The sequence below is a fragment of the Leptonotus elevatus genome, chromosome 6 (genome assembly GCF_054856555.1).
Source record: "Leptonotus elevatus isolate MCC_2025b chromosome 6, RoL_Lele_1.0, whole genome shotgun sequence".
Classification (NCBI taxonomy): Eukaryota; Metazoa; Chordata; class Actinopteri; order Syngnathiformes; family Syngnathidae; genus Leptonotus; species Leptonotus elevatus.
The window spans coordinates 13442554-13468448 of record NC_141244.1 but is presented as its reverse complement, the minus strand read 5'-3'; the positions used below and the strand labels follow the sequence as shown (position 1 = coordinate 13468448).

The window sequence follows — 25895 nt, the reverse complement described above, 5'->3', positions numbered from 1 at the left end:
CGTTTCCACGGCTGCTGACAAAGTGCAACGTTGGCCTCAGTCAAAGTCAATAAGAAGAGATGCAGGAGTCACGCCAGGCGGTGCAGTTATCTGGGTTTATGATAAACAAACACCGCAATCTATCACGGGGGGAAGCGGATCATAACATCCAACAGGCACACATAAATTATTCCACACATTTAATTTTGTTAATAGAGGAAGAATCATTTGTAAGACCGAGGCAGCACCGAGGCCTTACATGAGCTATACGACCAAGTCTGGCTGCCGTCTTCGATTGGCAGCAGCCAGGATGGATCATTAACGGCCTATCTTGACGTAGTTGAGTGACAAGATCCGTCACGCCTCAATTTCAAACACGTTTGCTATTAGCATGCAATTATGAGACACGGATTAGGCCTGTCCATTTGACCCGGTACACGTTTCCATGCCAACCAAAAACAGAGCAACTTATAAGAAAGACAGCAAATTAGCATAAACCAAAAAATGCTGCTTGACATTAAAACATTCAGTGGACAAAAAAAAAAAAGAGATTATATAAATTTTTGTTGTTTGTTTTTTTCCGACCGCTACCAGTACCAAGTACCGATACCACTAGTACTTTTTGCACATAAAAATTAGCCCCAAAAAACAGATAATTTAAAAGAATGGCTTAGATGTCCCAATATAGCATATATTCTTCTCATTTGTAATATGTAGTTCCTGATCATAAAATGGCCATATTGACCACCGTCGCGGGTACCGATACCTTGCAATAAGGCCAGGTATCAGCTCGATACCAATACCTGATATCAGCACTCGATCAACCCTTGTTATTTACTCCATACACAGTAAGTTTGTTGAATAAAACTCTAAAAAGACTATATTCGATCCCAGTCTAAACTCGAGTAAACTTTACACTTACAAGAGAATAAAAAAAAAAAAATTTTTAACTAGACAAATTGCAATTTCTGCAGAAATTGCATTGGAATGCTGAAAGCTAAGATTTTAATACATGTGCTTACATCATTTCAATTAATTTATAGTCCATTTCCTGATATGATAGTCAGTTGGTATGCATCTATATCACTTAGCATAACGGCCATGGACAGTCAGAGGCTGAATTTTAACCTGCAACCTCCTGGTTACTGGACAATGCGCTTTATCAACTGCGCCACTGCATAGGGTCAGAAAAGGCAATGAGAATCCGTTATATGTATGGAAGTGGGGCGTGGAAAGTGGAAAAAGTTCAATGTCCGTTCAATTAAATTGTGCGAATACTGTAAGTAATGTGGAATCAGGCGATATGTATACGCCAGGAGGCAAGAATTTTTGAAGCAAGAAATTTGAATGGTGTAAAAGTGTGGAGAATAAAAATCGCAATAACATATGTGGCATAGCTCAAGTGGCTCATGCTGGTTGTGGGCTTGTTTCTGAACCCTTGAGCGATTTTTTTTTAATGTTATTTGTTTAAATTGTATATAATATTTTACTCTCTTCCGAGTGTAAAGTTTACTGTGTTTAGACTGGGGCCAAAAAGAGACTTTTTCAGAGTAAAATTTACCCTACGAAACTTACTGTGTCGCTTTATGAAACCATATTAATCGCATAAAATGGATTACAAGCGCAGCGGAGACTCTGCTCTCTATTTCAATCTTTCTTTGTGGCGACAGATCGTCCTATAGATGAGGAGGAAAGTATTTTGGCAGATCTCATTCATCCGCGCGGGAGAAACCAGAAGCTCCCGTCTTGCCGCACAAAGCCGGGAACAGCTGGCTGATCGATATTCGACAAAAGGCTGAGAGGTTAGAGCAGTCAAAAGACTGTTAACTAGCCATTTTATATGTCAGACATTTATATCATTGTTTATGGTTCAGTGCACACCTTTCACTTTGGGCCAGGCGGCACACCTGTGCTTGGAACACGGTCAAGGCCTCATGATACGGTCAACTTGAATGGATGGAGAATCATTTACATACAAGCAAAGCAAAATAAAGTAACTGCTTACTTCTTCTTTTTTTTTTATGTGTACGTTATATATATATATATATATATATATATATATATATATATATATATATATATATATATATATATATATATATATATATATATATAGTTATTTTTATTTTATTTGTACTATTTTGAGTCATTTTTAGTCATTGATAATGCGTAGTTCCAACTTGTGTTGTTTTTATACCTTTTTTGGCCCCCGATACCAATTCCGATACCGTACCGATACCTAGGTTGTTTTTTTTTACAACATGAAATGTCGTGCACAAGCAAGACACAAGTTCTATAAAGTCCTATATTATTGTCAAAAATAATGGTATCGGTATGTTACTTGTTAGTACATGCCGATGCCGATACCACTGTTATTATGCAGTATCGGGGCCTCTCTCGATACTGGTATCGGTATCGGAACAACACTAGTTCACACATTTGGGATAACATGACATTCTTGTCATCCAAAATAACATTTTAACACCATAAATATATTTGTAATTAATTAATTAATTAATTAATTTAAAAAGTACTTATTTCACCTTCATTTGCATCCGCACATATTGTTTGCTCATGCGTGTGTGTTTGTTTGCATATTGTCGTCTCACCTCACGTCCTGGTGAGGAGCACAAGGCTTTGGCTCGCACAGGCTGGCAGAGGAGGAGACCCTCTCTGGGGCTCACCCAGGCGGAGAGGGCCTTCCTGCGCATCCTTTGTCACACCATTTGGGGCCCTTGTGTCTGAGCATGCCGTTTTTTTTTTTTCTGGTCTTCTTGGCAGCTCTCCGTGCACATGGACATCTGCTCTTCCCACCAAAGCTGCTGGTGGAGAAGCACAACAACAAACAACAGAGCATGATATTACATTGATGATAAATTCATCCATTCATTCAGTCGTTTATGGATGTCAGGGGCTCCAAACCTTGACATTACTTTACAAAATTTTTAATCCCTTCTTGCACCCCCTTGGCCATATAACTCAAGAACCGGTTGCCACATTTGAATTCATCACTGATTATATACTCTAGTGCTGCTGTTTTGGTTAGCAACGAAATTCAGATTCTGAATCTGTGCTTGAAAAGAACGTCTATAAACGGATCTTTTTTTCTTTCACTAAAAAGTAGATGTCTCTATTGGGGAATCAGGATGAAGGCTAAATACCAATTGGGTCACCAGACTTTGCAAAAATAAAAATAAAAATCATGGCACACCAACAAACGAAGCAGTCACAAAACTTAAAGACTACTGAAATCATGATGATCTCATCTCAATTTACAAAAAATTACGTACTCAGTATGAAATTTGGGCCTGTTTAAATAGCAGGAAGAATGACTCATTTTGTTGTACGAATGCCAACAAGTTTATTGTACCTTACGCCATCTAATGGAAGAGCATTTAATTGTTATGTCGGTCACTATATGTTACTGATATAGATGGATGAAAATATATTTGTAATGAATTGATAACAACTTTTGGACAACTTAAGTGAAATAAATTTATTGCAGCTGCCCTGATGATCTCTTGCAGCACCAGCAGTATTTACAACTTCCTCTGACAAACATGGAAAATGTATTGAGTCCACGTTTTTGTGGTTATTGTTGACTGGTTCTGTTTTGGTTCATGTTCTGTAGGAACAGGAGGCTAAGATTCTACGCAACTTTGAATTCCAGGGAAGTGGGAAATGTTCATATTAATTGTGAAAATAGAACACAATTTTCCAGGTCCATACTTTGCCCCCTTCTAGGGAGCACATATTGGACCCCCCCCCTCCTCCTCTTTCCTCATATTTTTCCTTTTTTCAATCAAAGAAACTTTGGGGGCTCGGCTTCACGTTCTGCCTCCCTCTGTTAGTTCTTCATTGTTATTTTTCATGATTCTCGGATGGGTTGTAACAGTGAAGACACATTATTTTGCGTTTTTACATACTTGGCAAATAAATCCGATTTCTGATGACTTACCTATTTGCAGCACAAAAGTCGTAATTACAGTATTTGTATGCAAAACACGTTCACGCAGACCATAAAATATCAAATTATCACACAAAAAAAATACTACAGCTGTCAATCATAGCCTCTAAAACTGTTGAGATTTTCATAAACTGAGGACCTGTATTGACATCCAGATTTTCATCAATATTTTACACGTCAGTATGCAAGTCAAACTCTATTTTTATTTATTTTTTTACGCCTGTAATGAGCAAAAAAGTTGATTATGTAGGACTTTATAGTCACAAGTGATGACCCCAGGTTTGTTTTTTTTCTTTCCCCCACAACAAGCCACTTTAAAGGCAAAGCTTCTCATCAAAGTGTAGTGTCTGCAGCCACGGCCCCAGTTGTTTTGTGCGTGGAGCGATTGTGCCTCACGCATTATTGCGCCTACTTTGTTCGTGCTCAGCGGCCCAGAATAAGTCGCTCATTATGGCAGCCAAGGGGACAGGTTTTGAGTTTGATGTCATGGCGGTAATATAGCCCCCAAAGAAAGCCTTCAATGGGGACATCTGTTGAGGGCGGCTTACAGTTACAGCCATCGCGGCAACCTGTGCACCTTCTGAACACAAACGCAACACGCCAATGAAGATGCGGATTACACAATATGATATTTTATTCCGATGCATTGCTTGTCCTCCAGAGCATGAGCACAAGCAACATGCTGGCTGTCACGCTGACCTTTGACCCGGGCCTTGCTGCAATGATCACTTGCTAATTTGTCACTAAGGCACCCCCACACTCCCCCTCTACACACCCCCTTGCACCACAGCCTCATGTGCAGGACTCACACATGGCTATAATGGATTTTTTTTAAACGGAATCACCCCCAATTATACATAATTATACACATATTTATTTCTTATTACATATATTTACCTCATTTTTTCAAGCGATCAATTTTGCATATTCTAATAGAGGGGGTTGGCAGACTGTCTCCCAACTTAGAGCAAAGGGAAATACAAGTGTATCATTTATGTGCAGGGTGCACAGTCACACTGCCCCATACAGTCTGCATCGGGTTGTGCCGTGCGCAAAGACAACTGACGGCGCACAACGGAGCTGGGGAGAAGGGTATGTAGCTTTTGTTTATTTTATTTTTTATTAGTGACGCATTTTTGTATTCATCTCAAATTGATGTTGCCAGCCAAAATCGTGTGTCTGTTTTGTTGCGTCTAAATCGCCATTGGGCGTCCTAATGAATACGCAGTAAACAACGAAATTCGATGTATTTATATAGTTTTTATTCTGTAAAGAAAATGTGTAGTTTTATCTTTAATTAAAAACACATACAGGCCTAATGAGAATAATAATAAAAATGTATATCGAGCATTACATTTGGAATACTTTCTACCCTATATTATCAACACGTGTAAAACGTGATGCAATGTCATTTAAATCCGTTTTTAATCAACATTTGCACCTTTATGACATCATTTTACAAAATAATGTTGCCTTTTTTTTTAATACACCTGCGAGCAAAATAGTGTGAATTAATACGAGGGGGAAACGCTGGTGTCCAATGGAAGAAACACAAGAATTAATCAGGCGGTCCATCTATCACGTTGTGTAATAAAGGAAGCGACATGGCCAAGGCAGATGATGTGATGAATAATCCCTGGTCGTTTTAATTAACTTTTCCCTGTCCTGTAATGACCAAGCTGGTCAACAGAGCCGGTCAATAAGCATGTTAATATCAAACAAATAAAAGTGCGGATGATTAAAAACCTCCCGTGTTATTAAATTTGAAATTCAAATGAAATGTACGCTTCCAGTGCGCGCTGCATGCAAAATAGAGACGAACGAGAGTGGCGTGCATCTCTACGCTTTTGCCCCCAACTTCTTATTACGTAACAAACAGTACCAAAAAAAAAAAATGTCAGCGTGCAACGTGATGAACCCCATTCAAGAGAAGCAACATTTATATTCGATATCCAATTTGAGTCATGCAATTGCGTATTTCCATAAATAATCCAGAGGCCAACATTATCCATATTTGCTTGAAGGGCTATTTTTATTTAATTTTCAAAATGTGTGCCATCAAGTCATCAAAAGCGCCAACATAATTGACGTCAATTATATGAAAGCTATTTCAATATAGGATCACACAGGTGGAGAACAAAGCAGCCTTTGTAGCCAATGCTGCTTGAGTTTGTGTATATTAAGTTAAAGAATGAAAATGCGAGTTTTAAGTGCAAAAGCTGCCATGTGATGATTTAAAAAAAATCTTACGATGCTTAAACGTGCAGTTCATAATGATGCAGACAAGCAAAAAAAAAAAAGAGTGAGATTTTTTTTCATGAAAAACTTTTATTGACGCCCTGCTCATCCGTATATTCTTCTAATTTATGGAAAGTGATGTTCTGTAAAAAAAAAAAAAAGGGAAAAAAATCTCAATAAGTGGCCCCCTAATTCCTCCCTCCTTATTCACTCTCATTTAACTTTACCTTCCTTCCGCTGTCTTTTATTATGGAGGGGGCGGCCTGGGGGGTGGAGAGCCCTGTCTATTGATGACCTCACAGGGGCCGTGCGGCGGCCGCGCGGCACGCCAGAGCCGCTGATTGGACGTCCGTGTCACAGCGCCACTTCAAAGCCGGAGAGGAGCCGCGGGACCGTGGAAGAATGGGCGGAACGCATCATTGTATTGCGCACCTCTGAAAAAAAAAGAAAGAAAGAAAGAAAGAAAGGAAAAAGAAAAAGAAAAAAAACACTGCTCGGATTCATAAATATAAAAAGATCCTCAGAGGAGGGCTGTGTTTTTTTGTGTGTGATGGCAACTTCACTTCTAGGGGTGAGTCTCCGAAAAGGACTTTCTTACTGCTTCAATTAGTTCTTGTCATTGGCTGCTCCTCTCCTGCTTGGCTATAGGATTACACTTTAAAATCTGGGGGCAAAGTTACAGCAAAGGCAGTGATTAGCTTCTATTTTCGGTAGATGGGATAAAAGTTGTGCGCTTCTCTTGTTTGTCAAAGTTTGTCCAGCAGGTACGCAGGTGCAGAGATTGATTAAAAACGTCTTTTCGCTGTTCGTATGCTGTTGAGTAACTAACTTGCTGCTTTCGTGTACCTTCAGGAGGAGCCGAGGTTGGGATCGACTCCTTTAGCCATGTTAGCTGCAACATGTAACAAAATAGGGAGTCCGAGCCCTTCGCCTTCCACCATTTCGGATAATTCCTCCTCTTTCGGGAAAGGCTTCCACCCGTGGAAGCGAGCCGCCGCCAGCAGCTGCAGCCTGGGCTCCGGCCTGCCCGGCTTCGGGGTGTCCCGCAACGGCTCGGGCATCTCGGACTCGTTCGGCTCCAACGGTTCGACGGGCTCCAGCGCCTTCTCCCTCACGTCCGGCGCCTCGCCCGGCTCCCACTTTGGGAACGACTACTCCGTGTTCCAAGCGTCCGTGTCGAACGGCTCCCAGGAATCGAGCCACCAGCCGGTGTTCATCTCCAAGGTGCACACGTCCGTGGACAGCCTGCAGGGCATCTACCCGAGGATGAGCGTGGCGCACCCGTACGAGTCATGGTTCAAGTCGTCTCATCCCGGCATCCCGGCGGGAGAGGTGGGCACCACGGGGGCGTCCGCGTGGTGGGACGTGGGAGCCGGCTGGATTGACGTTCAGAACCCCAACGGAGCTGCACTACAGACGTCGTTACATTCCGGTGGACTGCAGACGTCCTTGCACTCCCCCCTGGGTGGATATAATTCTGAATATTCCACTTTAAGTCACTCTGCCTTTAGTACAAACCCCTCTCCGCACCTGTTGACCACCGGCCAGCACCTGATGGACGGCTTCAAACCGGTGCTCTCCTCTTACCCGGACACAACCCCATCCCCGTTAACCGGTGCGGGGGGTACCATGCTCTCCGGGGGCCCGCCCGCCTCCTTAGCGGCGTCCCCGAGGTCATCTGCGCGGCGCTACTCGGGCCGAGCCACCTGCGACTGTCCGAACTGCCAGGAGGCAGAGAGGCTGGGACCGGCCGGCGCCAGCCTCCGCAGGAAGGGCCTCCACAGTTGTCACATCCCCGGCTGCGGGAAGGTTTACGGCAAAACGTCCCACCTCAAGGCGCACTTGCGGTGGCACACCGGCGAGCGGCCGTTCGTGTGCAACTGGCTCTTTTGCGGCAAGAGGTTCACGCGCTCCGACGAGCTCCAGCGACACTTACGCACGCACACCGGGGAGAAAAGGTTCGCCTGTCCGGTGTGCAACAAGAGGTTTATGCGAAGCGACCACCTGAGTAAGCACGTCAAGACTCACAGCGCCGGTGGGTCTGCCGGTTCGGGCTCCGGGGGCAGCGGGGGCAAGAGGGGGAGCGATACCGACAGTGAGCACAGCGCACCGGGAAGCCCCCCGTGCCACTCGCCGGACCTGTTGCACCCCGCCGAGGGGAGGCAGGGCGTGGTGGGCATGAACGGCCTTTAACTCTGCTTGCTTGACGTAAAAAGTGTGTGAACCACAAGAAAATGTCGCCAATGTTCTGCGAGGACATGACAGGGGTGGACATTATTGTACTTACTGTGTGCGTAATGCGCCATTACACGTGTCATTTAAAAGGGGAAATAGGTTTCTCAATAAGGACACGAGACGAGTGTGTGCACAATTTCCCATCGTCAGGCCTTTAGAATTTTCTGTAACTTATACAGGTGGATGTTTCATTTACAGGCCAACACATTTCTTAAGTTATACGTTGGTTCTCAAAATGCAACCGCGCAACTCTCATTAATAAAATAGGCCTATACATTTCCCAATATAGGGACATGCCAGGGTGTATGTACAAAAATGCCATTTATTAAGAACACGAGCCCAAGCATCTCCCCATAAGGACACAAAAGTGCACAATACTTCATGTCGTTTAAGTGGTCAAAACAGGCCTACAATTTTATTTTTTTTGTAAGGACTAGATAGTGCATAACATTTATGCACAAACATATAATTTAAAATGGGCCTATGTGCAAAATAATTGTCATTAATGAAGAAAATAAGCCCTTTCATTTTCAGTATAATTAATTTTATAATGATTTTTTTTTAAAAATGCTTAGTCTTCACATTTTTTTCTGTAGAGACATAAATGTGTAACTTAGTGTACACAGCAAAATTGGCAGTGTTAAGTCAACACCTATCGTTACATTTAACACTTCAAATGTGTATTGGCTCATACTAAATATAGTTAAAACAACATTTTTGAAAGTGTTAAATGCAGATCTAATTTACCACCAACAGCACCTACTCTGGACACCATTTAATTCTGAAAATGTTAAAATTACATTTCATGAGTTAAATCAACTCCCAAAAATGTAACTGCGGCTATTTTAAAAGTACCGTTTTTGCTGCGCATCAATGTCTTTTATTGAGAAAATAGGCCTGCACTTTTTTTCCCTGTATGTATTCACAATGATACATTGCATTTATTCCAAAAATAATCCACAAAAAAATTGGGCAATTCTCAATGCACAATGCTCCATACGTGTATTTTATTGAGATATTATGCCTGCACACAATGAATACATTTTAATGTACGAAGCTTCATGTCTTTAGTTGGGGAAATTTAGGCCTGTGCATTATTTGGGTAACGACGTGATAGTGAACACACATTGCAATGCTCCATCATATGTCATTTATTGAGAAAACAGAATATACACTTCTTTTTTATTGACATGTTGCTGTTCCAATAGAAATATCCTCGTGTAGTGAGAAAAAAAAAAGTTTGATTCATGCCTTATTATGTATTTTTTGGAGTGGCTGCAAAAAGTTGTGCTGTCATACATTTTGTTCACGGGCAAACTCTGGCACTTTAAAAATAAGAAGGAGAGATTAACATAGCTCGGTATGAGATAAATGGAGTATGAATATCGTTTTGTTATATAGCCTATCTGATCGTTACACACACACACATGCACACAAACAAACACACGCACACACTTTCTGTCCCGTCAACATGTGTGTCAACACAAGTTTGCAGTTGAGGAGGTCCCTTATATGACTGCAAAATGTGCTGTAAATATTGAACCATGTAGGTTAGAATATACGCCCATGTCAAAGGTGAGTATTGTATTTGTCCAGGAGACGATTTTGTATAGCTATTTCTAGTTGTATATGAACTCTAGTAAATATTTGAAAATATACGGAGATGTAATTTGAATTGTTTCGTTTTTGTTTTTTTTGCTTTGACATGATATAAAATGTATTGTGAGGAGTTCTATTTAACCACGACTTTTCTTGTATTTAGGGGGCTTTCATTAGGCGCACTTTTGGATTGATTTGTAAGGTTGGGAAATGAGTTACTGTTTGCCCACTCTTGTTTTTGGTTTTACTTTTATTTTTATTTTTATTTTATTTAAGTAAGCATGTTGTAAAGTGATTTTAATTTTACAATGATATCCTTTTTTTTCCTCCTTCTGAGAATGGCTTTTTATGTAAGCCACTCAATAAAGTCAGTATGGACTCAGAGTCACTTTGTTGGGTCGATTAAATCATTGGCAATGAAACCGATATATATATTTATTTTTGTTGTTATAATCATACGTTATTTCAGAGCATTTTTAAAGTATGTTACTTTTTCCCCCTGATAAGCTTGTTCGGATTATTACAAGAAGAGGGTCTTATTTTTGTTCATTAATTTGAAATAAAACGAAAAACTTAGCGGTAGGTGGTTTTAACAATCACGAAGAAAAAAAATATCGCAATTGATTGGTTGAATTCAAATTAGAAAATTCCTTCAGGTCGATATAAGAGCATCTCAGAGAGTGAGTGCAAGAATTTTATTACATGTAGGTTTGACGTCATTGAAAAAAGATTTTTGTTGTGAATGTTGCCTTCTGAAATCTGATTCATGCGCCATAAAAAAAAGTATACTGATACTGAAAATGCCTACTGCGACTGCGAGACATCTATTTAAATTTGGTATTTAATCCATATTACACTATTCGATGCGCAGTCATGTTTGAACAGAAATATGACGATAAAATTGTATACACATTTTATAAATCTGAAAATATGCATGCGCGGCGGGTGGGGTGGGGGTGATTGTGGGGCATCCCGCGAGGCTTGCGAATAAATGCTGCAATTAACACTAAATGTATATTTAACCTGTAAATTTAATTTGATATTTTAAAAGGGCAGCTTTGGGTTATAAAATTGGGCTGAGGCTCGAAGTTCCACTTTATTTTATATGAATGCTTGAAAACAATTAATTTCTAGTGCATTATCATTATCTGAACACAAAGTAAAAACACCCATGTTTTATTATTGGAATGTTTTTAAATTTAATTTCAACTTTTTCTTTATGATGGTGATTATAAACCTCAAGACGCATTAAACTTACTCTGCTATATATTTGTGTTGCAATGCAAGGGGAGATATGAGTTGATGTAACAAAAACTTCAAGAACTCTAATGGCAGAGTGTACGAAACAAAAAAAGAGTGCACTTGTTAAAAGCTGACATTTAAACATTCATACAAAAAAATGTGATATCGGGGAAACTGCTTTTAAAGTGACCTATAAACCTCTTTAAGAAGAAGGAGTAAACAGTGAAGTTGAAACTTCTACTTTCAATATGCAACCTTTTAGCGCCCTCTATCGTTCAAAATGTTTTGGCAGACCACATAAATTGTGATTCGTAAGTTTTGGATGCTGACAAAACACAATTAAATCAAGTTTGGTTTTCAAACATAACACTAAATTACGCAATGTTTTTTTTTTGGGGGGGGGGGGTTATATGAAGGAGACACGAGGCCGCCGTTATAGGTAACATACTGCACATTTGTATAGGACTCGACACTTTAAACTTAAGCAACATAATTGATTAAAAATAATCATACTTACCACTTTATTAGGTGTACCAACACTATATATTTTTGATATTGTTTAAAGCTAGTGTCTTTATGTGCAAGTGAGGACTCTTACTTACAACAGGATGATGCGCAAATGCATCCACACCAAAACAGTGAAAAGAGTTTCTGATGATATGAACATTTATGTCATTTGTTTTATGCCTAAATACTAGATATGACAAAAATAATTAAACATGGATGATAGATATTTAAAAAAAATGTTTTTTAACATGATGGTCAATTGAGATCTTCTCAAGCCATCTGCAGTCAGCATCCTGACGACGGCATCATCATCGTCACCTGCTCTCCACAAGGTCGCAAGGAGAAAGCCACGATCAGAGGGCTGAGCTGTCAATCATGGGTGAAGAACACAGCAGTAACCGCGAACAGTGTTACCAGCCAATTGGAACACAGAGAGAACGGTTTCAAGATCAACTCTTCCAACTTCTTTCCCAGACAAAATCACAGACTTGCTAACTGCCACTGCCATCAAACGGAGCCATCTTGACCTACAGACAATTGGATAACACTCGAAGCTTGGGCAAAACAAGTCCGAGTAATTGCACCAACTATGACAGCGTATACCGTTTTCAAAGTTGTCAGCCATTTAGATTGATTTTGGTAACCAGGTGGTTCCTCATCTGTTGAATTGAGTGAAACAATCAAATGGCGAGTTGCAATGGAAAAGTATTCAAGTTGTCAAATAAAAGTGTATTTTTGCGTCTTCATGATGGCCTCCATTTTAATTCATTTATTTAAGTTTTGGCGTCCATTTTACATCAGAAAAACTTGCTAGATAAACAACAAATACTCAATTGACTCACAAATTTGACTGTGTAAAATCTGGGTCTGTTTCATTTAACATAAAGTAGCAATGACTTATTCTGGTATATAGCAACAGGTGGATACACAACTTTCTGGTATATCCTACGTTGCCGGCAAAGATAGATGAACACAAATTTGAAATTAATGAAGAATACGTTTTGCACAAATTAAGTGAAATTAGAATAGTGACAAAATGAAAATTTGCTATAACTCTGTTATAGTTTCTAACTCCATTCAACATGTAAAAATATCATGAACATGAATTTGAGATGTGAGTCTGCTTCCTGAGCACCGTGGAGGTGCCAGTTAGCAAACCGCTCAAGGGGGCAACACTCATCATCTCCAAAGGCACGTGCGCTAAAAGTGATACAATTGAAGTCAACAACATTTTCTGGAGAGAAAAAAAACTAATTATGGTGCCCATCAGCAAATCTTGCGTGACTTCAGCTCAGTGAGCATTTATCAAGGTAACCCACTAGTGAGGTCTAACTTTTTATTATAGTTCACATGGTAAAATTTGTTTTGAAATTTGAAAAACTTGGCTTGGTGAGAAGCAAAAAGATTGGCCGTTGAGGATGAAACGAATGTTAGAGAAATGGCACCACCATGTGGCTCACAAGTGAAAACACCTTCACGTTGAGCCGTGACATCAATTTGCTTGCTAACTCAAAACACGACACAACAAACAAACAAAAAGCAACGTTGTGTACGTTCATCAAATGTTGAAAAGCGTTCAAATATTTTTTACCAAATATCCAAATGAGTGTCGAGAAAGTAAATAAGTGTATGCATCACATTCGTGTTCCACCATTATTAAGGATGTGTTTAAAATATTACCCATTAAAAAAATGTACACAATTCATTGAAATCATAATTAGCATATCTGCATTCTATGAGAATATCAGACCCTCAATTTAGCCACAAGGAAGCAGCATTTCAACAAAGAGCAGTTATTTTATTTACAGTGTATGGTGCAATGTACTGTTTGGCAATTCCGAACAGCATCCGGGCATTTTTTATTTTTTTTTTATTTCTATAAAGAGCTCAGTATTGTTCATTCGGAAATGTCATCATCATTGCTCTTTATTATTATTATTTTTTTTTTAAAAAAAAACATTTTTTGTGTGTGGGTGAGAATGTGTATGTGCGTGCGTGCGTGCGTGCGTGTATTTGTTAGCTCACCAAAAACCTATTAGAAAAAATCTCATACCGTTCACCTAAACCGAACACCGCCGTCAGGAGACCCGAGGGGACCAAAGAAAACCAAGGAAGGTGAAATCCAGCACCGACCAGACACCACCCACCGGGCCACCCACCAGAACTCCTCCCCAACCCAAGAAACATCCAGACCCCAACAAATCCAAAAAACATAAAATCAGGGAGGCCTCAAGAGACCGAAGGAGAGACCGAGAAAAGGAAGGAAGGACAGACGAAGCCAAGTGAGATCCACAAACACCAGCCTCCATCGATTCAATGACCTGAGGAGGAAACAGATTGTGTCTGAGTTTCGGTAGATGCTGGTGTGGTGGATCTGGCATGCATGAAAATCTCCACCAAAGAGGGGAGCCGTCGACCCCTGCCAGGACAGAGCAAGCGCAACACCTCAGGGGCCCCCAGGCCGCGGCAGCGCCAAAGGACGACCCCCGGGCCCCGCCAGGGCCACCGGCCGGAGAGCAAACCCAGGAGCAGGAGCGCCCCCCGCCCCAACACGGCCCGCGCCCCCGACCCAACGCAGCAGGACGGGGCACTGCAGGCCCGCCAGGCACCCCACCGGACCGCACAAATCCCTGTCAGCACTTCACTTTCAATAACGGCTTCCAAGATGAACTCTTTTACATTCAGTTATAGAAGGGGGTAGGACAGGATAAGCTTTGGCCTCCTTCTGCCCCTTCTCGAAACGAACTATGACCTCTATGTGTATGTGTATATATATATATATATATATGGGTTTGAAGGCAAGTGTTATGGTTTCATAGACGGTTTAAGGTTTCAAAGTAGAGTTTCAAGGTGTTAGGTTTCAACAGAGGTGAAGTCAGCCACAAATGCTTTTGAATCCAAGTTATAATGAATGATTTTACCCCCTTGTATATGATGTAAATTGCACACTAGTTAAATTCCACCCTTTAGTAAATGTAGTGCATTCTGTATTTGATTTATTATCTTTATTCTGACACAAGATGTCATTAGGTGTAGCCTTGTATAACAGAATTTTCGTTGTATAGAAAAACATGCTTTTAAATGAATAGCCGCATTAACTTGCTGTGCAGCAACTATTTCGCTGCACCAGGCATTCATATAGTTAATGAGTAAATGGTTAATTAGATAGCAGTTGCTGTCCTTGACTGGATTTACTCCAGTTAACCTTCGTTTGGGATTTTATCACATGAAGGAGCAGTGCAAACAAACAGACAGAGAAAAATCAATTTTGGGGAAAAAAATAAACTTGAGGCAGCTACTTAGCATTCTTTGGAAACATACTAGAATAGCTTCATTTCCTGCGTTCTACTGTTTTCTCTCTCAAATTCAATATCCAGTAAATTGCATTAATCACACGTGTTTATTTATTGCTTCCCTGTATCACTCGTCAGCGGCACGCTTATCTGGAAGTTCTCGAAACCGCCGCTCAGTTTCAGGTGTTGCAAGATACAGTCCGTAAATACAAAGGTGCATTGTGGGAGTTGTAGTACCGTAACGAGGAAAGGACCCTTCTCCGCCACGTTAACGTGTCCCACTTCAGACTCGCCGTCCCAACATGCTTAGCGCGCATGAGGGCAGAACGGAACCGTGACGAGGACACGCTTCGCAAGTCTAAAAACAAAGTGTCAATGTTTGTGGAGCGGACTCTCTTTCTGACAGCGAGGACAAACTACAAACATCTCATGCCGATGGTGAGAGATTTGTTTTAATGTTTCATACACGTTTTTATACACTATGGCTCTACCCTGAAGAGACAGATGTAGATTAAGTGTCATTAATGTGTAACCACTAGACACACAAACACCTGTCGAGACGGTTATACAGTTTAGCTGCTTTGTGCCCTGAAATTGTATTCATTTGAATTGTATTCAAATATTATAAAAATGTCCGTTTGAATACATTTGCTGAGATCATTAGCTAAATACAGTGTTAAGAATAGACATTTTGTACACTTATGGACACTTTGATGTCAAACTAGAGGCTCAGAAAAGTGAACTTCATAATGTCTGACAAGACCAACCTGTTTTTGTGCACTGGTTGTAAGAAAGCACATTACTGACTCACTGTGACATGAATGGGTTGAATCCTTTTCACACCAACAAGTGACACATTGACAACTGGGGCTTTCTTCCACTTTGGGTACTGTTTCTCTGCAAAACAGACAGACAGGCTGTCTGCACTGTGAAAATTAACGTGATGATGGTTTGGGTGGATTTGTTGTTTTCTGTGAAATGTTTGCACCTGGGCCATATCTGACAGGCATTTGTTGTTGCGACTACTTTGCGGATTATTTTTCTCAAATCGTTGACCAATGCTGCATGTAGGTTATGTAGCCTAAGCAAATGCTGATATTTACTTTTTCATCTCACCTTTTCAATCAACAAGATACTTTCTTCATACATATAAAACATTAAACAATAAATATTCAAAGCTATTTTTAATGACATGTTACTATTTATTTATATAATATTTTTATTTAAATAACGTGACTGTCTTATCAAATTGAGAGTAAAACTGTTTAGAATAAAAATTTTGTTGTTAAAGGTAAGGTACATTGGAACCACAAAGGTCAGACAATCCATTATGGAATGCTTCTTATTAGTTAGTATCACATTACAGGACATAATAAACAGTTACATAATATATTGGGTCAAACTGTCACCATCGTGAAACCAAGTGTAAAAAAAAAAAGAGAGAAAAGTATCACAACATGTTAAAGAATCCAATAGTGATGTCTTGTGTTAGAAAAAGAACAACACTGAAGTCGTTTGCAATTTCACAGTCACATGTTTGGAGGTTCCACTGTACACCACAGGTGTTTTTGTTGATTAAATCTAAAATAGCTGACTCTGTAGTGTATCTGGAAGAAGTAATGTGAGATCTCTCTCTCTCTGTCTCTCTCTCTCTCTCTCTCTCTCTTTATATATATATATATATATATATATATATATATATATATATATATTTTAGGGGTGTTAGAAAAAATAGATTCTGCAATATATCGCGATATTACAGCACGCAATTCTCGAATCGATTCAATATGCGGTCGAATCGATTTTTAAACATAAATTTTTTAATGGGAATATTCAACAAAACGTCTTACTTAGGGTTAGGACACATTAAGCATGGAAGAATGTTATATTAATGTAACATTAAGCCATAATATTTGATTTCAGTGCTGTTCAAACATGAAACAGACTGCAACCTGTTTGTTAAATGCAGTGGCTCAGTTATAAGCCTGAATTTTCAGATAAATAAATACATTTTCATACAAATATTACAGTGTACATGTACAAGTTTACTGGTTAGTAATTTCTAAATTTGAGTTTAAAAAAAAAATCGCAATAATCAATGTATAGATTCGTATCGGGATGAATCGGTATCGAATCGAATCGTGACCTATGAATCGTGATACGAATAGAATCGCCAGGTACTAGGCAATTCACACCCCTAATATAAATATATATCGTTTTTTCATGTCTAACAGGGCTATTTGACAGACCTGCAACATTACTGCTTCATCCTAGCAGCTCTTCTCAGACTCTTTATCTTCTAACCGCAGTATGTTTTTTTTTTTAACATTTAGAGATGAAAATATGGCAAACTCCTTGCCATGTGCAGGGAGTCTTGTAAGAAGCAAATCCGAGGGGACACTGATTGATCTGGAGGAAAATGTTTTGAATGGTAAGGTCTTTATATTGTCAGCAATATCATTTAAGGTAAGTCGTTAAAGCAGAATTACTGATGAACTCATTTCTTTTTAATAGATGGAAATTTGCCTACGAGCTATGACAAGTCAAGACAAAATCCATTTTGGAACCAGTTGTCTGGGTCTAATCCTTTCTTAGATGACATTGTACACAACAACTCAGATAAGCTTATTTCCAACACATGCGACACATTCCCAGAGACTATAAACAAACCGGATACAGAAAATGGGGACACCATTAGCATATGTTCAGATGAGGGCAACTTTCTGGAAAAGAAAGACAACGCTAACAACAAATCTGGGAGATGGAGAAGTGCCAGCGACATCCTGAATGGATATTTTGAGAGGAAGGCACCAAAGAGGGGGGGCAGCTATAAACCGCCACAGCCTGTTCTAAATCCTGATTTTGAGTGGCTAAAAAATGATCGAGAAGCGTATAAGATGGCTTGGCTGAGCCACCGGCAGTTAACTCGCTCTTGCCTAGACCTAAATCTGATAAGCCAGAGTCCTGGATGGGCTCAGACTCAGGCAACAAACTTTCAGGTCATCTGCAAGATCGGCCATGTTGGAGGTACAGTCCACCTGCCAGACTCCGAAATGAGCATTTATGTCCCAGAAGGCCACGTCCCTCCTGGGGAAATTCAGGAAGTAACACTGAAGGCAATGCTTGACCCTCCTCCCGGACTCAACAACAACTACATCACCACTATGAGTCCTCTTCTGGAAGTAGTGCTCAGCAACATCAACACAAAGGGTCCAATCTCACTGAAGATAAAGCTGTCCGGAGAGGTGAGGAGCGACCCATTAAGCCAAGTCTTGACCACAGTGGTCGGACTCCTGTCTTACAAACGGGAAGGACCCTATGTTCGAGTGAATGACTGTGACATTTTCAAGAACATGATGCAGATGAAGCTCCAGCAGCTGAAGACGCATTTTTACGTGATCGCAGTTGCAGAGGCCTCCGCCATTCAGTCCCCGGCTTTGTCAGTCTGGGATTACCTTCGCCGGCAAATTACAGTCGCCGTTTATGGCCCCAGGTACATCCATCCGTCTTTTAAGGTAGTAATAGTTGTCTGTTGTCACGAGGAGGTACCGTCGAAGCTTCCCTTTTCAGATATTTGTAGAGGAAACAAACTGCCTCCACTCGTGCTGCAGCTCTGGGGAGCGCATCACCTTAGGACCGACATCCTGCATGACCTGCTTGTCACCACTAGTATCAAAGACTCCGTGTTTAAAATACGGCTCGAGGACAAGGTGAAAGAAGTGAGGCAGAGTCAGCTGAAAATAGGGACAGTGTTGCATTTGCCGGTGGCCTTGTCTTATGCTAGCAGTAAAGACATAAGTTCTTTTCAGTTGGACCTCGAAGTAACCGAATCGAACTCTACAACCGTTGCATGTTTTCAAGTTCCTTCACCTCCTGCAGCGCCCATTCGATGTGAAAAACGCATGTCAAATCAGACAAGTAGAAAAGTTGTCGAGATGTCAAAAACATCCTCTATTCCTGAGGACCAGGTGCCAGATTCCCCCGTATTTAAAAATGGACCTGTGAACTTAAAATGGTACGGCGTGGCCCTAAAGTCAGTTCTCCGTCAGTCCCGCGTGGACTGCCTATTGGAGTACTTCAAGGGGGACACTGTGGCTCTCCTATCGAAGTCAACTGTTCGATCAGTGGGGAATTCAAAGGCAAAGGAGTGGTACATTGGATTCCTCAGGGGCAGAACTGGTCTGGTCCATTGCAAAAATGTCAAGCTCATTACGGCGGATCAAGTGATTGACTTTACCGGCATTCGCGTGACCACGGCGGTCCTCCTGGACAACATGACTCAGCCCTTCAAGAAGCTTACATACATGTACTCTGCCATCCAGACGCTAGTCACAGAGCACATAACCAACTGGAGAGGTCTTGCAGATGCTTTAGGGTATTACAATCTGTCACTGGACAGCATCACTCGCAGAGTTGCTGAAACGGAGGCTGATAAGGTGGCCTGTGTGCTGGAAAAGCTGAAGGAAGACTGCCACGCCGAGAATAGCGGCAAGAAATTCCTTCACGAACTCATGGCTGTAAGTAGAAGAAAAGTCCACACCAAACAAGTCTTCTCAGTCATCTCACTCGAGCAACGTACTTGCTGTGTTTGTCCTTTAAGGGTCTGTTAAAGATGGCCAGCATCAATCTCGTGGCCCAGCTGATTCAGAATACGGTTATCCTGTCCACCGCTGTGGAGCTGGGGATTCGATGGCGGGAGCTTGCAGACAAGGCGGGAAAGCTGACCAGTGCTCAGATTGCTTTCTACGAGGCACCACACAGAGGAATAAATGGAGAAGTTGGGCCTCAGGTCGGTTCATCAATCTTCTAGTTTTCCTGAAGCGCAGTTATTTTGATGATACTCTGGCTTATAATAAGGAGCGTGTTGTCTTTCATTGTCAGTGTTAGAGGTGGAGCAACTTTGGACAGTTTGGGCACTTTTGTTTGTGTTGGGAGTTGTGAGCAGTGCTCAAACGAAATTAGCTAAATGCTAAAATGATTTGTTACTGTTTATTTCAAGGCTTGATATATATTAAGCTGTGGTTAACGCAAATATTTGTTACCTCAGTTTGTAGTAGGGATAGACCGATTATTTGGCATTTGGAAAAATATCGGCATCTGCCTTTTGACGATTCTGCAGGCCGATATAGATGCTATCTCATCTGAACGGTGAATGCATGTGAACATAGCGAATTTGGGCTTTTCATTAGGATTTGTAAGATGTTCAGAGTCAGTTTCTACTAAAATACATTTTGAACATGTCTGTGAAGATCTTTTGAAACCTTTGACAAACTTGACCCCAAATTAGCTACATTCACATGCATTTGTCGCTCAATGACATACATGTAAATTTTCATTTTTGTATTGATTTAAATTTCCACTATAAAAGATGATGCTGACACTGCGGGAACTCTACACTTTTTATTCTTTTAAAAGTACATAAAAATCACACACACACACACAATTAAGAAATTATGTTGAAATTTTGTAAAACTTTATTTATATTAGAAAACTTCAGGAAAATATTTACTTGCTTAGGTTTTAATCTAGCGTAACACATGCTGATAAACCCTGTTCAAATGTATAACAGAGCTGTCTATTCCTTTTATGTTTAAAATGAAAGGAAAAACCATTAAAGTATTGGAAATTTAGAAATTGATTTTCAAAATGTTGACGCTAATATTTTCTCTTTTACTGCAAATGAATATCGGCTTGTAGTATCAGTTATCTGCCTCCTTGACTACTAATAATCAGTATCCGCCCCCCCCCCCCCCCCCCCCAAAAAAAAATACATTGGCCGTGTGTTAACAAATTGACAAATGTTTGTTTACAGCTGTTGATTTATTTTAAAAATGCAGCTCATGAGCTTTTAAAACATATACTATTGTTGCTAAATATCTTACAGCTGATGTGGAAACCTGCTTACGACTTCCTGTTCTCCTGGAGCCAACGTTACGGAAACAGTTACCGAGACATGATTCAAGACCTCCACCTGGTTCTGGATAAAATGAAGAATCCTGTCACCAGACAGTGGCGACAGCTGACCGGTGCCCTCATCACGGTCAACTGCCTCGATCTCTATCGGGCCTCTGCATCCCCAAAGACTTAAGCACTTTGTAATCAGAGCACGGTAATGTCCCTGCACTTCTTCTGTTTGTTTATCGTATGTCGGTCTTTGTCCTGTAACTGCAACTGTGATCAGCCTGTCTTGAAAACAAATGCCCCAAAAAAAGAAGGTCAGTTTGTTCATTAGCTAGCACATTGTGTTCATGCAAATGTAATCGCACATTACAGTAAAATGTATTTAGGAATTTTTCAGCACTGAAACGGAAACGTATTGTATTTTTTTTATTCATAAAATGTCAACATTTATCAAATAATTATGTTTACCAGATGTTGTATTGTGTTTGTTTGTTTTTTTACTACTTTGTGCTTCTCGACTACTTGTTCCTTTTGAATAGAGGCTACAGTATATCACTGACTGTTATAGATGTTTGCATCAGTTGATCTGAAAGACATAGCATCTGAATTGAGACACCAATAAATGTGAAAGTCAATTACTTGCGTTAAATCGTACAATTGATATGTATTTCTCGAATGTTGTCCCAAAGTGGTAATGAGGGTGTACTTGATATTTTGTAATGTAACGTTATATTTTAGAAAGCACCACTCGTTCCTATACACCAGATTGCCAAATGTTTTTAAGACGCACTATGGATTTGATGGAAATATTAACTGCAATAAAACTCCTGAAGAAATCACATGTAGAAAATAAAGTAAATGAAATATATGTAACTTTGTATGTAAAGTTTGGTGATGCAATGGCTCCAACTTTTTTTTTTCATGTTTGTTTTTGCTACAGCACTGTTAGTTTAAGCTTTAGTTGTGTCTTCCCCATGCGTACGAGAGCACACGTTGCTAAATGTGTTGACTTTGGCTGACGGAACGCGCCTGAGGCAAAATAAATCTGCTAATTAAATTCGAACAGGCAACAGAGCCAACTGATTTGAATGATTGTATTAATGGCTACAATAAGACTGCACAGGAATTTGAAAATGATGATAAAGCAACAATAATGAAATGAAAAACATTTAGTCACTATATTTTATTTCAGTCGGTGGAAAGAATTATAACGCTTGTATTGAGCACTACTCTAATTCCAAATTTGACTACCAGAAATCTGAAGTGTCAAACATAAAATAAACAAATAAGCTTATTAATTCATCAACTGTCATTGACGCCTATAGACGTCAAAAATTAATTTTAACGATTTCTATTTCAGATTCATTCTATTCCCCCCACTTTTGTTAAAGGTATGAAAACCTAAATTTATTGCACATTTAGAACATATATAAAATGTGTTATTAATCGTGAGTTAACTAGTAAAGTCATGCAATTAATTACAATTTTAAAAATGTAATCACCTGACGGCCCTAATTTTTGATAATATTTTCTTTTTTTAATCGTGAGTTAACTAGTAAAGTCATGCGATTAATTACTATTAAGAAATTTAATCACCCGACGCCCCTAATTTTTTATAATTAAAATTTAAAAAGAAAAAAATTATTAAAATTAATTAAATTAAAATTTGTCATCGTAATTAATCGCATGACTTAGCTAGTTAGCTCACGATTTCATATGAATATCTTTTTTTTTCTATTTTTCATACTCTTGTTAACAAAAGTGGAAAAAATGTTAAACTAATAGAAATAGTTCAAATTAATATTTTTTACGTCTATAGCCGTCAATGGCAGTTAAAGTAAGACCTCACCAATGCAACATTTGTAAAGTACTGTACACAAGTTTATTTTTGTCCTTAACTCCACTGTATTCCTGTGGTAATTAGCCCATCTGGAAAGAAAGAAAATATGCATCTATAAGTTGTTATTTTTATTCTTATTTACTGCATTCATACCAAGCAAATATTTGGGGCTCGGTGTCTATTAGGGGAAATAATGTATTAATGCCTGCCACATCAAAACCATTTTTTTCTGTGATCTAAGTGCTACTATGCCTACTCCAGCAAGCTTTACCCACAAAACAATCAAACTAGCATTGCCTTGTACCTTATGCTCCAGCCCCATAAAGCTGAGGTCTGCCTCTGGGCAGAAAATCACACTATGAGGTGTGGTCGCTTCTTTTTCTTCCAAAGCCTTTGAGAAAATAAACGTAACTGAAAAACAATCTTACACTGTACCACCCTCGAGTGCCGTGTTTAAATTCCATTCATGTTCGGAAGTGGCCCCAGGAATTTTTATAGGGAGCTTTACAAAGCAAGAACATATACTGCTTATAATGAACAAATTGTTAGTTGTGTATTTGTAGAAAGCCAGTTAAAATATTTGAATTGGGTTTAAAAACACTACTGGAAACAGTGAGTGATTTTATACATCTAAATAAAATACATATACAAACTATACTGTCAGAAAAATTAATGTCAACAGTACAATAGTAGTAAGACATTGATAAGGATTTTTTTTTTTAAGACAAGGAATTTGCAGCTGTACTGTAGTTGATGGTCAGAAACTTAAAAATGACACTCGGATATATCTCTATAACACTCAAAGTCATAAAATAAAACATTTTAGTGGTAAACAGGGGGGTTTGAGTAGAGTTTAAAGCATACTTAAATGGTAAGTACAGTTCAAACTCTGCCAAGTTTCCAAAATAAAACCTCCTGGAATGGTGTGCGTCATTCTAAAAGGGCGATAGCAAACCTCGATAAATTTGTTCCGTCGATACATTTGTTCCGCCCTTAATTACGATAGATGCAAAGATTTAATAACTTTAAATAACAGTATATATAACCTAAGAGTTTAAAAATTAGTTTCACATCGCTATTTGAGTACGTTTGTATTAATTCAACGTCTTTGTTTTGGTCGTTTTTTTTCCAACATGAAAACAAGAGGCTCAAAATCTGTCATGACTTTCTCCACCCAGTGGGTTGCGCCATTGTCCCAACAATGTAGCATTACTATGAGCGGGTCAAAATAGTCTACCAGGGTATAGTAAAGAACAATATTAATTTAGTATTTTAATATCTGCATCGGCAGATTTAAAGTCCCATTTTGAAGATTTGCTGCTAACTCAAAGCCGTAATGGAGTAGCGATCCACTGCAAATTAAGATAAGTGAGCTTGGAAGTTTGTGGATGGGTGGCGTCTGCAGCCAACAAACTTGGGAGCCATCCACAAATCACTTTGCATGAACAGAAGCATTCCTCTGTCCCCCTTGGGTGCACGAGGCTTCATTTGAGTTGCCGCCATGATTCTGTGATATATGCTGGGGCCAAGAAGTCATTTGGCTTCCAATTTATTAGCTTGCTGATTTATGCTCACCGTGGAGGCCGTGTGATGGTGACTCCTACCACAACATACACCCTTTTTATTTTACACCCTAACAATCCGCTAATGGATGATGTGAAAGCTGAGCAAGTTTGGGTAATTAGAAAAGTCAAGGGGGGGAGAAAAACATTATAACAGTTTATAAGGCAGCACTTCATTTATCACTAAGGGTTGAGTTCCTCTGATTAAGAAGTGGGGGCAGCGTGGTGGAATAGTGATTAGGACGTCTAGGTTTGGGGGTTTGAAGATGCATGTTAGGGTGGCTGTTTGGTTCTAATTGCAACTCAATTGGCTGGTGACCAGTCCAGGCCAGGTTTAAACTATAGTATACACTCGTAGCAAACTATCCATCTACTGTAGAAACATAATTGGATTCAAACTTGAAAATGAATAAAAAAAATAATTAAAAAAATAATTTAAAAAAATCTGTAAGCCACATTTATTGTTTTGTTCCATTCAGCAAATTCATAAGACATATTACTGAGAGTTTTAGAGCAGCATATTTGCGGTGTTACAAGGTGTTTGATGCCTTTCTTCTGACTAACAGCCTGCTTGGAGCCTCTTCTTATGACCACCGCTGGGAAGGAGGAAGCTCCATTACCACATGACTCACACTCACAGGGAAAGAAAGAGAGAACGAAAAAAAAAAATACAACGTGAAGTGTTTGGCAGCGTTTTGGAGCAGCTTTGTGAGTAATCTGCGTCCACATCCTGGCCGCCTCACTTTTCTCTCACTTTTTCCATCTCGCGGCCTTACAGAAGTGGAATTCCACAAAATGAAGGCACACAAATGAGCCCTTTGAGCTTTGATAAACATCAGCTCCGATGCAGAGAATACAGTATGAGAAATGGACAAAAGGAATCCCTTATTTATTGTTTTGCTGAGGTGATCACATCCTATGTTGTGGTCCAAAGTTTTGTCAGGTGTATAGCGACGATGTGGGGGGATGTGCAGTGAGCGTGGCTGCTGACAGGCCTGATGTAGCAAGCGTGACACTCCCAGTCCACTCGTGATCTAAAAACCAGATGGAGTCAACAGGGTTTGCGTTGAGGTATGCTGATAATCAGAGTTTTCATAACACGCATGCCTTCCATCCTTAAGTCTCAGATTGATGAGCTGCCACCGCCTATTGTTCCCAGCTGACTTGCAAAAGGTCAGTCAGTGGGCTATTTTACTTAAGACTTATGTTTATGCCACACCTGTTTGGTAGAATTTTGACAAGTTGTAGTGGGGAATTCTGAATGGGCAAGTCAAGTACAGAAATATTTTGTATGCCCCCACTAGTCCAAACATGACATTCTGATTAATATGGCATTTGTAGAATATTATTTAAGCAGAAAAATCCACCTGTATTCATCTCAGGGGGCGGCCATTTTGCGTTGTACTGCGCATGTCACATGACCAAACCCAGAAAACAGGTGATTCGTGATTGGTTGCTGCATGAGCCCTGAGCAATTGTGATGTCATTTTCAGTTGACAGCATGTGGCAAAATGGCCGCCCCGTCAGATGGA

The 25895-nt window shown here is 39.9% G+C and overlaps 2 protein-coding genes across 4 annotated transcripts; both read left to right on the top strand.

Annotated features, from left to right (window-relative positions):
• The first annotated feature begins 4985 nt into the window (after window positions 1-4985).
• sp8b (sp8 transcription factor b) lies at window positions 4986-10402 on the top strand. Of its 3 annotated transcripts, none has more exons than XM_086078496.1 (2): window positions 4986-5038; window positions 7037-10402. In XM_086078496.1, the coding sequence occupies exon 2, from the start codon at window positions 7070-7072 to the stop codon at window positions 8375-8377; it is 1308 nt and encodes a 435-aa protein (XP_085934622.1). In that variant the 5' UTR covers window positions 4986-5038; window positions 7037-7069; the 3' UTR covers window positions 8378-10402. The 3 variants fall into 3 exon arrangements, with proteins under 3 accessions (XP_085934622.1, XP_085934621.1, XP_085934624.1); XM_086078495.1 differs by lacking the exon at window positions 4986-5038 and adding an exon at window positions 6848-6948; XM_086078498.1 differs by lacking the exon at window positions 4986-5038 and having other exon boundaries at window positions 7019-10402.
• A 4933-nt stretch (window positions 10403-15335) lies between these two features.
• On the top strand, window positions 15336-22024 carry macc1 (MET transcriptional regulator MACC1). The gene is made up of 5 exons (XM_086079565.1): window positions 15336-15498; window positions 17394-17491; window positions 17575-19577; window positions 19661-19849; window positions 20945-22024. The coding sequence occupies exons 2-5, from the start codon at window positions 17404-17406 to the stop codon at window positions 21146-21148; spliced, it is 2484 nt and encodes an 827-aa protein (XP_085935691.1). The 5' UTR covers window positions 15336-15498; window positions 17394-17403; the 3' UTR covers window positions 21149-22024.
• The last annotated feature ends 3871 nt before the right edge of the window (window positions 22025-25895 follow it).